The sequence below is a fragment of the Nyctibius grandis genome, chromosome 1, assembly GCF_013368605.1.
Source record: "Nyctibius grandis isolate bNycGra1 chromosome 1, bNycGra1.pri, whole genome shotgun sequence".
Lineage (NCBI taxonomy): Eukaryota > Metazoa > Chordata > Aves > Nyctibiiformes > Nyctibiidae > Nyctibius > Nyctibius grandis.
The window spans coordinates 41,794,423-41,809,319 of NC_090658.1; the positions used below are offsets into that span (position 1 = coordinate 41,794,423).

The window sequence follows — 14,897 nt, forward strand, 5'->3', positions numbered from 1 at the left end:
ACAATAGCTAAACCTTTGTGCAGATAAGAATTAATAGTTTTTGGGCTGGCTAAAAGAATCAAATCTGAGCAAAAAGTTAATGACATGAGGTTGAACAGGAGAAGTGAATGTCTGGAATACTCACTTTGCAGCGTGCTCTCTTCAACTGGCTTCCCAAGCTTCCGCCAAATGGGAAATGGAGTTGGATAGGTAGTAATGCAAACCATGTTAGAAAATTAAATTGAGGAGCAGACAGTTAAAAACAGAATGTCAGAGTACCTGATTGTAATGATTTACCAGTGCTAATGGCTTCTGCTCTATAAATGGCACCACAAAAGGTAGAAAAGAAAACACTTGTGCTTACCTCATATATAGGAAGACGCCCAAATACTGCACCAGCCTCTCTGTTTCGAGACTCAAAACTTTCCAAAGTTTGTCTATGGATCTAACCAAGGGAAGCCAAAGTCAGTGCATTACTAGTTGAAAACAAAAGATAATGAAAACACTAATTCTGTTATTGAATTGCATGGTAACACTCATGTTATCTGAAGAAATGTGTATCATTACTATGTAGAGAGATTATGGTTTATGCACAGGTTTTCTTTGTACCCTGTAAAGCCTGCCTTGAACTTTTTTTTTTAAATTAGGAGGGGATAATTGTTCTGCTATAGAAAATGCATAACCAGCAAAATTCCAGCTTCCCAAGGGACATAAAATCAACAGTTAGCAGCAAAATGCTTTTTATCACCTAAGTTAAAGCTAGTCTTAAACACTTAGTTAGTTTTCTCACCTATTAATCCCTTGGATAAGCTCAATAAAGGAATCATTTTCAGGGTACTTGTCAGGTTTGGTGAACGCGTGCTATCAGAGGACAGTGGAAGCCTAGGCAAGGGGTAATGGAGTAAGAACTCCCTCCCAGATGATAGCTTCATCACAGGGCTGTCAGCGTGGCTATCCTGTTGAGCTTTGCAAATCACAAATGCTTCAGCAGCCAGCTGGGAAAATTTCTGCTGTTAACTGTTTAAAGCTTTGAATTTGTACCTCAAGTACCTTGGCAGTTCATCCACACTCACATGAATCCTGAAACTTGATATAGCCATGATTTCACTCTAGGAGGCCAATTTATGGTCCTCCGAAAAGGAAAAAAAATGCACCTACAGCTTGAAATATTGCAAAGAACCCTTGTTTACATCAAATTTAAAACATGAGTTTAATTTAAAATAGTACATTATACAGAGATTTTCTACTTACATTTTTTCATGGTCTTACCAATACATTACTGAGTGTGCTGCAGTAGTAACAGTTTAAGAGATACCACATCTTCCACAATGTAAAACATTCCTAAAGGAATCTGTTCCAGTGTCTGTCTATCAATTCTAAGCATTACTCATGTGCACTAATTACTAGGCATTACCCATTTCAGAAAGACAGGACAAGTGAATTATGGTCAGCTAATCATATACTCCAGATGTTTGTACTGTCACTGAATAACACACCTCTAATCTGAAGTGCAAACTGAAGTCCATTGGTTTGTTCTGCTCTGAGGCAAATGATAGGAAATCAAGCCTTTTTCTCATCAAAAGCTCAATCAGAAGGGGACACCAGTGCTCACATGTATCACGTATCTTCTGCTATGAAACCTCCAGTGAGTCCTCTTTTCAAATGGCGAGGTAAAACCCAAAGCAGAGCCCACCTCTACTGACTTGTCCCACAGTGTACTCAACCACTGACTTTGCTACAGTAAATTACATGTTTTATACCTAGCATCAACGTATTTTTTCCCACTAACACTGTTCTCTATTGCACAGTGCTGTATCTACAGCTGTTGAACAGCAGGGAACCAATGATCAACTGCCGTTACTTTGTAGTGCATGCTCCAATGGCACAAAAGCAGCTACATCAGTTTCCCTGTAATTTTAACACAGGCCACTCTGGGGATTGTGCAGCATCTCTGACTGGTATAACTGTGACTTAAGGGAGCTCGTCAACTTGTTGTTGCCTTGGGGTGAAATGTCAGAATGCCGCAAAACTGCATGCTTGACTACCTTTGCTTAGCAGCCAGTAATCCGCTAGCTTCAAATAGTCAAGCACCCAGACAGAATGAGAGCTCATCTTGTATCCTTGGTGTCCCAGTCAGCAAGGACAAGTGAGAAAGAAAGAACACTGAGAGCAGCCCTGTGGAGAAGGACTTAGGGGTACTGGTGGATGAAAAGCTGGACATGAGCTGGCAATGTGTGCTTGCAGCCCAGAAAGCCAAACGTATCCTGGGCTGCTTCACAAGCAGCGTGGCCCGCAGGTCAAGGGAGGTGATTCTGCCCCTCTGCTCCACACTGGTGACACCCTCACCTGGAGTACTGCATCCAGCTCTGGACTTCTCAGCACAGGAAAGACATGGACCTGTTGGAGCAGGTCCAGAGGAGGGCCACAAAAATAATCAGAGAGCTGGAGCACCTCTCCTATCAGGAAAGACTGAGAGGAAAGGCTGCAATAAGGTCTCTCTGGAGGGACTTGCCACCACTCTATGGGCTAAGTATAACGTTGTGTCTTTTGTATTGATATTGGTTTTCTTTCTATTTCCCTTTCTCAGTTGGGGAGGGGACACTGGGTGATAGAACAACTGGTTGTTATTTAGCCCTGGGTGCGGGCTAAACAGAGACAACTATCTAAACTAACTCAGAACTCTCCTGGTTTCTGATTTCATGGGAACCCTGAAAGAACTACTGTGTATAACCAGGGATTCACTGCTGTTCTAGTATTTTCACGCTTCCTTCAAGTAAACTTAAGATATTTAGGAGCATGTGAAAATTTCGTGATTTTTTAATGTTGTTAAACCAAACAAGCAAATCAGTGTGTGCTACCTTCCTAGGTTGTCCGAAGTAACCAAGATAGTGTCTGTTCATGCCACGCCAGAGCCTACAAACATAGTAGAAGCAGTGCCAAAGGACAGAAAGGAAAAATGGATACTTTTAGAAATGGAACAAAAGTGACAAAATATCTGTCTACATTATCAAGTTCTGCAGCACTGTTCTAGAGCTAGTCACAAAAATAAATCAATGAGATTGGAGTTCACTGTTTATAGTGTAAGTAACTTGAGAGTAAAAAAATCTCAGAAGGTTGTTGTAAAAATTCGAAAACAAACAGTTTATCTTTATAATTACAAAACAGACAAGTAAAGGCACCAATATCCTAAATTGCTCCTGCAGTAAGGTGCTACCACCAGAGCAGGATCTACACAAGTTTTCCTCATTGATTCCTCTAAAAAAACAAAAGAAACCCTTTCAAATGTACTTGTTAGCCAAGAAGGAATTACAGTTGTCTATAAAGCATCTTCAGACTGCAATGGTTTAATTGCATAAGCATTGGTTAGATGTGACCCATGTTAACAAGTATTGAAAGCTAAAATAGGATTAGAACAAGAGGTCATTTCTAAAATGATGGGGCTGTTACCTATGCATTTAAGGTCACCTTGCTGAAAGAAAATGAGTCTGCAAAAGATATGACTTCCTGAGAAAACTGGAAGTGTTCCATTAAAAAATTAGTTCTTTCAGGTGCAGAACAGAAAATGCACCCATTGTTTTATTTATTTAAGTTCTAGCCTATACACAAGTCCAGCAAGAAGAGGAACTTTGGAAACAGTTCAACTGATTGGCCATAGCAGTAAGAAGTATTAGGCCTTTTTGTACCTGACTGAACCATCAATGGATGCTGTCACTACGACATTTTTCTTCTCTTCATGAAATAAGTCAACCACTTCATTAGAGTGTGCCCTCCAGCAGAGCTCCTCCTTTATTTGCTGAGGGAAAAAGCAACATAACCACATTTCAGGCAGTTCTGTATACCACCATGTTTTCTAGCTTAGTGGATTTATCAGCATGGCTTTCTGAAAATGAAAAAAAAGGTGAAAAAGTAATCTCTCCATGAAACAGCCTGCAAATGGCACATGGTAGAAATCACTCAGGGGACATGGATAAATTCACTCTTAACGTAGCCTCTTTGAATACAGTGGAATAATGCTAACAGCATTTTACTTATATTTTTCTTGTTTTTCACAGCATCAGGTTACTATTTCAAGCAAAAGACATGACCTTTATGTACAGGAAACATTTTTAGTCCCCATAGAGCTCTGAATAATTTTTTCTCTGTTTGTCTTATCTTGGTATAGTGTTCAAGTTAAGAAAATCTGTCAGATTTTTCCTTACATTTTTGCTATTTTGTGGATCTTCTAAGAATGAGGCAATGCTCTGGTACATAATATGTGCCTCTGTTTAAGAAAGGAAAAAGCAAAACATCAGTTAATGTCATTAGTGCTACGCATTCACTAGTTGCTACCATATGCTCTTAGTAAACACTGGGCAGAATGAAGCAGAGATTACAGGTCAGTGGAAGTTATTTTAAGGTGAATGTCACTATCTCATTGTCAAGCACAGAGTGAAGATAATGGACCATTCATTAATATGCAAAGAAATATGTATACTCTTTGTGAGCAATGTGTCATTAACTGGATAGGTTTGAAATGGAAAGAAAGTTTTTTCTTTAAATGATATGAGTAAAAAATGAGTCATCTTGTCAAGACAGTTATCTATTGCGCGAACGAGGTATGAGAACTTCCTGGGGATTAAGCTGTTTTTCAATCCTGTTAAAATGGACAAAGTTTGATTAATTGCATACATAATGAAAGCTTAATGTTTTACAACCTTTTAGTGCACTCATGTGAAGCTAGAACCAAAGAATAATTTTCCTTATGACCCACAACTGCTCAGTTTCCTGCCTCTTTCCTGATGAAGTTGCCTCTTATCTCTCGTTTCTACTACTAGACAGAGGAATCTTTCGTGTAATTCCAGCCTTCATACTGGTCACATCTAGTTTCTAGGACTGTACATTTGCAAGCAAGCAAGGAGGCTGACAGAGGAGTTGACCTTTTCCTAACAAGGAAAAATCTGTAATGGGAACAAGAAATTGATAGTAGCACTGCAGATAAAAGAGAATGTTGCAGAAAGCATGAAAAGCAAACACACAGTGGCACAAACACAAAAGGACAAAGGGAGAGTATCAGATGAACAGGTAATAGGGTGGATACTTTTCCACAAATAATTAAAATCCTGTTCAGTGCATGCTGCCTTCCTGAACTCATTTACTGATTTCAATCAATGGGGAGCAGAAACTCCTCTTGATTTTCAGCATTAATGTCAAGCTACTGCTCAGTTTTGAACCAAATGGGAAAAAAGCCTTGCTCCATCCAAATTCTGACAGTGTAAGAGCAGGAAGGTGGCAGGAAACAGTTCTAATAGGCATTTTAGAAGAAAAGTGACACATTAAAGGACAAAAATCTCATATGACAGATGCAGAAGAGGAAAATTGCCAGGGTGATTCTAAAGGTTTGGAGGAGAATCAGGCAGCAGATAAACTCTTGGACTTTCTGCCAAATGAAAGACAGATTTGTTGTGAAATTAAAAGTCTAACAATGAGCTGCTAGCACAGACCACAAGTGCTTTCTTTCCTTATATAGCGGCGTACTGCTGTGTAGAAGTGAGAAGGGGCACGATCTTGTGCCACTGAGCAGTCTGAGCAACCCAGGCTTTGAGCAAGGGTTAAGCCCAGAGCTAGCGACCTTGGACTCCCCTTGAGCGGTGCAGGGCGGGGGGCTCCGCAGCGCCTGCTTCAGCGGGGGGGCGGTCACGGCTCTGAGTATGTAAATCTATAGACCAATCACAAGTGCGATCGGGGCGTGTGATTAGCATGTACACAGTCTATATAACCGCTGCGTTCTTTGCTAATAAACGGAGAACTTCCATACTCACATTGAGATTGTCTTGTTACTCTGGACCGTCGCCCAACACATGCGAGCGCGCCCCCCCGTTTTTCCCCTCCTTCACTGCTGAAGCCATTACTGTGCACTCCGTATCAGTGTCCGAATCATGGCTCTTGGTACAGCCAAGCTGCAGTTTTTAATTTAGTTTTATTACCATGGATGTGAAATTTTTGCTTGTTTTTAACAGTAATCTTTCCCCTTGGTATTAATACAATAATTCAGATGAAAAGTATATGCAGGGCTTGTGAATAAAGAAAATTGTAATGTCTTTTATGAAAAGAATTCTACTGATAATGCTATTAATGTAATGCTAAGCTTTAACTGATCACCCTTTCATACCAGAAAATACCTTTTTCAATTTTTTAATTATAGCTTTGATGGAGAAAGTTTGGCAGCATTTGGACCTTCATTTCCACATTTCTGGCACATTTACAACATATTTTGTGGTCCTACAAACTGTCTTGAACAGAAAGACTAACAAGTTTACTCACCCTTACTGCCTGCCTTACTGCCATACTGCCTCACTGCCTGCCTACAAACTGTCTTGAACAGAAAGACTAACAAGTTTACTCACCCTTACTGCCTGCCTTACTAAAAGCATTTTAGTGGAGATGTCTGTACATAGTGCTGTCAGAGGAACTGAAGGATATTTTGAAAATGGCAAAAGTTCTTTCACTAAGTTTCCCTAAAATAAAGAAACAAACACATATTTCTCTTTATAATATCTACATGAAAAAAATAATAATCAATACTTCAGCATTTGAGTGCCATTGATTTGATCTATTCAGGGTTACTCAGCTCATATCTGTCCAGAAAGCAGCTAAAAAGGTAGTTTCCTAATCTACTGAATGACCAAGATAGCTGGGATGTATCCTTCTTCTGGTTACCGTCTCTTCTACATCAAAAGAACAAGCCATTTCACTCTTCAGGCAATTCCCAGTCTATCTGTACCTATCTCTACTTTACCACTTACCTCTCATTTGCTGTGGAATATCATCAGTATGCATCTCCTTTGCTACTGAAATATCGTTTCTTTCTGCAAATGGACCCATGATGTCTCCTTCAGCAACTTGTTATATTTTTCAAGCAAGCATTAGTAGACTTTCTCCCTTACTGTCTCTTCAGGTTTGAGAGGAGGTGAGGGAGAAAGTCTTGCTGATAAGGAGAATCTTGACTGTGTCATCCGTGTAACGATGATGACAATCATGTCAGTGATGATATCACCATTATCTGAACTTTGAGATTCCTATGGGAATCTTAGCATGCTAATATATCAGCCATGAAGACAACAAAGTCTGACAAAGCCCACACCTACTGTACTTGGGGACATTTACCATCATATTCTATTTTTGCACAAAACGTCTGCAAAGATACCTCACCATCTTTCTGAAAAATTCTCGCTATGACTTGCCTTTGCTGGGATTCCTGTTAAAGCCTTATATGGCTGACATATTGTGATCACTGTCTGCCACAATGACCAATATTACCCAGTCATATCCTAGTACTCCCCCTTCTTTCTGCATTTAATTTTTATCTCTTGTTTAGAGTAACATGTTTTCTGGAATAGAGTCTCATAGGTCTGAGGTGATATGAAACCATTGGTACTCTGTTGTATGACTGACTTTACAAGCTGATTATAGCTGTAGACACTATGTCTAGGATAGTGGATACTATCTAGGATGTTAGGATACTATTCTCTCCTAATTTGTAACCCTACTAGTGCCAGATGGTTTGTGCAATATTCCAGACATATTTCTCCTCTTCTGAGAGTAGGACACTCTGCCTTGTCTATCATAGTTTCTTAGAAGGTAAATGATGTGGGTGAAAAATCAACTTCTAGACTTTCACATAACTTTACAGTCAGTTTTTGTTATAATTATTTCAAATCATGTTTCTTCATTTTCCACTTGCCATTACTCTTTGCTACAGCTATTAAAGCAGAACTAATTTGTGTCTGTGGAAGAAACTATTAATGAAAAAATGCAATAAGACACCTGGTGCTGCAATTGCAGCATGTTTCCAAAGATTAGTAGAATTACCTTCTCAATGGTCCAGTCCCATCCCAAAGACATTCAGATAGCTACCTGAATACTCCATAGGCAGATGCAGCCATTTTCATGAGCAGAAGCCAGTATTGGTGAGTGTCCTGCTACAGCTTTGGATAATTGTACATTCACCTTCAAGTATTGGTTATTCTTATACCTAGTTGTGTCTCCTGCTTTGAAACACAAATGATTATACATTTTCTCAACAATTTTTAGTACTGATTTTGAATGTACAGAAATTACATAACACCAGGAAAAAAAGTAAATTTGAAAATAAACTCAATCATCAAAATGGCATTACTCTGAAAACATTACAGATATGAGTAAAAAACAACTGAAAATAAATTAGAACAATCTTCATGATCTTATCTAAATCTGCCAGAATTTGATGCAGGGGGGAATCTTAATTAGAGCACAGCAACAGATTTCGCAGAAACTGCAAACACCAGTGAGAGTGGAGGAGGAGTGCAAGACAGTGGTCATCAGGACAGCTGAGAGGCAGTTCTGCAGCCTCTGCATGAGGCTTCTAGAGATTACTATCAATTCAGGAATGAAATGAAGTTTAATAACTAAATGACACTACAATTCTGGAATCACAGATTTCTATACTTACTTCTCAAGTTCAAAACTTTTGCTAAATGCAAGGTGGTGGTCACAGAAAACCTTTTTTGAGTTCTTGCTGTGACTTCCCCAGAGCTGGAGATGCTGGCGGGTCCCATGAAGGTCCTCAGTGAAATGGACATTCAGTGGATGCAGGACCTAACATGAGTGTCTACTTCATTGAGCAGTGACAAGGCTTAGGGATATTCTCGTTTCAGGGCATGTTTCCTTTGCAAAATAAATTCAGCTTAAATCCACACTTCAGATGATCAAATTTCTTGTTTTTTGGGAAAGTCTGCTTTCCAGCAGAGGATGTCTAAAGGATTCAGAAGAATCTAGAGGATTTGCTTCTTGCAAATTCACTGACTCCATTTGCACGCTTTAACTCTTAAGCACTTGGCTCCCTCTTATTTCTGTTGTTTTAAGGGTATATACTATAGGGAAGACTTTTCCTTCTAAAATTCTATCTGCTTTTGAAGATTTTCTCTGTGAAGCCATTCACTCATTCTTGACTCAAGTTGGCTCTTGCTATACTATTTCAATAATTCATTGCTTGAATATTTATGTGAAAAAGAAGTGCATATAGTTGACATTCCCAAATACTGCAAGGTTTTCAGCATCATCTCTATTTAGAAGAATCAGCCATTAAGCCCTTGCATATCCTGCATCCTGGCCTGGCTTTTGGGATATAATTGCAAATCAGGGGTGAGCAAAAGACGTTGAGATGTGTCATCCACATACCAGTGGTATCCCAAGTATTCTAAACACAGTTTGCCAGACAACCTGACAAACTCAGTTTCTATGGTAATCTGGGCAGAATTTATGGATCAACAAGAAAGAGAATGAAAACCATCTTTCCATACCTGTTGTTGTTTGAGTGTTAATTTCATCACTTCTTACACTTTCCTAAAAGCGAGAAATAAAATGTAACAGAATTAGAAAATGGAACTTGGATGTAACTACAGAACAGTTCTCCAGTTGAAATTATTTTAAGAACTTAATTTTTTTAATTGAAGGATTCAAATAGTCCCCCAATTTCCATTCAATCTGGGACAGCACTGAGTGATAACAAGAAACATTTCATCTGAGAGAATCAAAATCACAGATGAACAAATCACAAATGAAATTAATTGGAATTTAGGAGCATGCTAAAGGTAAATTTGGCATTAATTTCTTAGGACAAGCAAAGTCAATCACTTACAGCCATGTGAATGTAACCTAGATCTCTTACTTAGAGAGTTTAATTTAGAACATGCATATGGTCTTATTACTGCCTTGAGCAAAGATGAACAAAGTGCATAAGTACCAGTAACATTTACTCACATCTGCATCTGCAGTATGAGAATTGTCACAGTCCTTCATTTGTGCCTTACTATATAGGCTTCTGAGGATCCCCAAGGCTGACAGTAATCAGTATACTGGCCTCAAAAACTGCCAAGTCAAATAAGGCAGAAAAAACTGTGCAGCCATGAGTGTTTGAGGTATCTTAGAAGAGGAAAAGCCACTTCAATCTCATCCTACCTATTGATCTGTAAGGCTTAATGTGTTGGGCTTTTGGAGATCTTTTTAAGAGATGCAAATGACTGTCCATTTTGTTATTCTAATGACTACATAGCACAAGATACTGCATACTTTAGTTTGCAGATGACAGTTAGGCCTGTGTCTACTTGGGAATCTATGAAAGCGCCATGCTCTGCTGAAACAATATGCCGGAAAGAATCTGAGAGGTAGCAGGATTTTCCACTTTTTGCTGACTTGCTATTTGTTGCTCTGAAGATATGGCATGTTCTTCTGGCACAAAAGGACAAAAGTGTCACAAAAATTATAATGCTATCCTTAGCAAAAATACACAGATTGAGATGGTAAATTAAATAAAGTTTTCATACTGTTATTTGAAAAAAATGTATCCAAGCAAGTGTGGCTGCAATGTAGATGTGGTTCCACTTTTATTCAAATACTTCATGATTTGTCTATCTTACCTTCCGCTTTGAGTTCTTCTATACCCCCATTTGAAAGTCAGAATTGCTAGCAATAAGCATCTCACGAACACTTTGATAGTCAGCTATTCCATGTATCACAGAGGTAGCTGCCTGATAATTCCCCTTCTCATTCAGTTTAGGTGAACAAAGTTCACTTCTCTGTAATTCTTGATAGTTAGTTTTGTGCATGGCTTTGTGGAGGGATTTTAGGAAGCTACAGGATTTTAAAGCCAAAACTAAAATGAAAACAGAAACTTGTTTTGAATACTACCAAATCCATGAAGCCACTATACCTACCTCATGCAGGTTCAAAGAACTGCTCTTATGCTGTGAAATGGCACTGATATCCCTCCTCACAGTACCAGTGGCAGAGGGCAGGGAACTAATTTTCCTGTGTGTAAGAAGTTATTGGAGATCACTGACATTCTTGAAGATAATGTTTGCTATCTGAAAATCATCATCCAGTGTAATAAAGCATAATAAAATAGTGCCTGAATTGATTAGACTGATTAGACCAAGGGTTGTTGGTGTTTTAGAAATTTATCCAAGTAACTAGGCAATATTTGCATATTATACAGTGAACCTCTCCTGTCAGGAGTTTTGAGCACATTAAATCCATAGTAAATCAAAGTTAATACTGGTGTTCATCCTCAAGAAGTGAAGGAGAAAAATTCAGTGCATGCCAATGGCTTGTTCCCTTTCATTTTACACAGTGCTTTGCTCTGCAAATAGTTTTCAATTAATTATAGAAACTTATTTTCAATCTGTTAAGATAATGATCAGAAATGGGATTCTGTGGAAGAAACTCAGGAAAAAAATTTGGAAGTGGTCTTCAAAGTTCTGATGGTGTTAATGAGATAACATAACTTACACCAATGTCACAGCTCCTCTCTTCTTGACAGGAGTATCTGAATAACTGGGATAATGTAAAACACATATCCCTGGGCTATCCTGGGGTAGCCCACTTATATTTGGACAGGTGGCCATGACTTTGTAATTTTCCAGTGTTTGATTTTACAAACTTGCTACCACTCTTGAACATTGTGTGTGTATATATGGTCACAGTCAAATTCATCCAGGTACCTTCCCAGTATGTACAAAACATCCTAAGCCTATATGATTCAAAGACATAGGATCCTCCTGCTTAAGCATAAGCAGAACTTTTATTGATTTATAAATAATCCTATTTGTGAACTGTAATCACCACATTTTAATTTAGGTAGGATTTATTAAGTTAATAATTAATCTATAATGTCAAAAAGCAAATTTATGTTCAATTAAGTGGCACTGGTACATTTAGGGGTGTAATAAATGCATAAGCTACTTGAAGGTTTTAAAGCAACGTAAGACCACAAACCATCCCTATGATTCAAGAGAGCAAAAAAGCTGCCTAATTGCTTAAGACCTTAAAGCCGCATAAGTGTTTAAACCATACTGAGTCCTTTTGGCTACCATTGCCTTTGCATATCCATTGGAAGACAAGCACTTCTGAAGTTATGTACACATGAATTGCCTTTCTCTCAAAATGAGCATATTTGGCTAAAATTTTGTTCTCCATCCAACACTACCAACCTATGCCAGCTTGTAGTTTGTTTTAAGATGAAACTTGAGGCTGCACACTTCAGCTTGCCTCTCTCTTTGTTTGCTGAGAGTATCTAATAATGTGAGGATTGTATCAGGTTTAAAATAAAGAAAAAGCCTACTGCCACACAGAGTTATCTCACAGAGATAAGAATCAAAGAAGGTACAGTACACAGGAAAACTAATGCCTGACAAAAGCTGACTTCTGTTGAATTCTTCAACAAAATTGAGACTTATGAGGTCATTTAAAGGACAAAAGGATAGCTTAGTGGAGTGGTAAAAAAAGAACATCTAATATGGATTGACAAGCATTATACAAGTTTAAGGATGGGAAAGCTAATTAACTTTTTGAACTGAAATTGATTAAATGCAAAGAAAATCTCAATTTAAATCAGCTGTCTTGGACAAACATTACATCAGTTTACTACAATGAAATTCCAAATGACTGTGCCTGTCCTGGAAGAAGATAAAATGCAGTTACCTGGAAGAGAAAGCACTATGTACAAGGAATAATATGGCATTGACTCCAGATGTTTGAAGAACTGAAGCCTGGCTGTCTTCATTAATTTTACACCTGAAAATAAAGATGTTTGTACAGGATGTGTCAGACAGGTTGCATATTGTTCCCACAAAAAGTTACAGATTCTATTTGTAATCTAAAAAATTGAACATTTCATTTCCCAGAATGCATGTCACCTAAAAGTTTTAGACATAGTTTTTCAAGATCATTTAATCATTTATGATGGATTAATGTCAGTGAAAAGTAAGTACAGAACGTGCCTGTGCCAGGAAAAACAGGAACCTGATGGAATGATGAACATTTCATTCAGCCAAGTATTTTCTTGAGAATTAGTATTTAAGAGAAAAGTAAAGTAACATGTTGAAGTTAACTAGCTAAGGTAATGTTAGAAAAGTACGTTGTTCCTGGCATTCAAACCAGTCATGTGAACCCTGGGTAAAATACTCTACTTACAAAGCATTGACTTTCCTATCTTCCATGCATCCACATGAATTGGCTCCCTCATATACGGGGAGGCAAAAGCAAAGGAAGAGACAGAGCCAGAACTGCAGTTAAGTTTTGTTTATTTCCCGTGGTACAGAAAATCTGAGCTTACTTTCTCACAAACATGCCAATTTTACACTTGAAGGATGCTGTGAAACTATTGGGTAGGATAGTTAAATATTGACTTTGTATGGTCTTAAAAGGCATGTATCCCATCACCAACACAGAAATACTGCTGTGCCACTCCGCTCAGTTTAACCAGACATGTTGTCTTTGTTCACTTTCCTGATGTAGCAGCTTAGTCCACATGAGAATATCTGGATCCATCCTGTGCTCACTTTTTGTCACTTCCTGTGAAAGATTATTACTTGCAAACCTCCAAAATCACTTCAAAATTCTCCTTGTTGAATGTGACTTCTAGTGTTCTAGGTATAGACAATGATACTGATACCGATAATGTAGAACATCTGCCGTTATCATCTGAAGTAGCATTATTTCCAGATGTCCTCCCAAACATGAAACTTCCAAAATAAGGATGTTTCAACAGCTCAGTAGCAGCCTCTAGTCAATGACAGAGTGACTTACATGGTGAGAGCTTCCTTCAGTGGCAGTGCTGAGCTGTGTTAAAACACTATTCTTAATTACACCATCTCTTCCCCAAATGACTCTCTCTCTGGATCACTTCTCCTACATGCAATGTCAGGACTAGCTAGTAAAGTAATTTGAAGTGGGAAGGAGACGGGTCCACATAAATTGCTGTTTTAACACCTGCTTGTCCATCACCCTTTACAGTTGAATAGCTTAGAATTTCCAGTATGCCATTTGAAAATGGCAGTATTCCAGTTTGTATGGAATACTGGATATCAAAATGCGTCCATGAAAGCAATACTTACAGGCATCTCACAGAGGCAGATTCAAAATCCAACAGAAGTATTGCGCCGTTTGCACTTCCTGTAGCTATCAAGCTGCATCCTTCTACTTTTAAAACATCAAAACACTTCATTTCCACAGAAGGTACAAAATTCTACAAAGAACATTAAAAAAAATGAGTAGGAGCAATGTGGACACTAGAGAGTGAAATGTTTTAACTGTTAATTTAACAAGATGCCTACATTGACAGTGTCAACAACAACTGCATATTCAAATCTATTCTAATACTATTGTATTTGAGCTACACAGAAGCACCAGAAGGAAGCAGGGTGTGATAGTACTGGGAGACACCCTGCTGCAGAGGGCAGCGGCCTCCATTTGCCAACCTGACCTGCTATCTATGGCACAGTTGCAATTAGAGCATGTAAAAAGAGCTGTAAGAACTGAAGATTAATCAGAAGTAGGTATCAACTGAGATACTTTAATCAGGTTAAAGGAATAAGTCACTGAACAGAGATATAATGACCTTTCCATAAACATCACCCAGATCTGTTACAGAGTTAGTGAAATTATAAAAAAAAAATCTTAAGCCTCATGGACTATTCAAGTTAAATTGGTCAGCAATTGAAATTTGACATATTATTTTACCAAGAATAGAGAAAATGGAATAACTTTAACACACAGCTTGATCTTTATGTGCCACTATTACTGAAGGTCAGTCTAGCTATAGTAATGAACGGCATTTCATTTCTAGAAGACTTTATGCAAGAACCTCAACTTACTATTTTGTACAGGAATATGAAGTGTATGTTCAGAGCCACTGCTTAAACATGGCAACAACCATGCAATGGATTATTAGGCAGGTATAGCCCTTAGAAGCAATCACTTTCTTACATGATATAGTTTTGAGCTTCAATGTACTGAAAAGTTTGCAATACTTTGTCTCTTCTCCCAGGTAACAAGCGATAGGACAAGAGGAAATGGCCTCAAGTTGTGCCAGGGGAGGTTTAGATTGGATATTAGGAAAAATT

At 38.3% G+C, this 14,897-nt stretch overlaps 1 protein-coding gene across 1 annotated transcript in view; it reads right to left on the bottom strand.

The window, feature by feature from the left end:
• The window catches only part of WDR64 (WD repeat domain 64), an 80,774-nt gene that overhangs the window by 6,493 nt on the left and 59,384 nt on the right, over nt 1-14,897 (bottom strand). Inside the window, 11 exon segments of the mRNA XM_068395910.1 lie at nt 344-424; nt 2,838-2,892; nt 3,663-3,772; nt 4,179-4,240; nt 6,280-6,292; nt 6,381-6,473; nt 7,873-8,003; nt 9,297-9,339; nt 10,710-10,803; nt 12,475-12,567; nt 13,890-14,020. Of these exon segments, the coding sequence (XP_068252011.1) occupies nt 344-424; nt 2,838-2,892; nt 3,663-3,772; nt 4,179-4,240; nt 6,280-6,292; nt 6,381-6,473; nt 7,873-8,003; nt 9,297-9,339; nt 10,710-10,803; nt 12,475-12,567; nt 13,890-14,020 (906 nt within the window).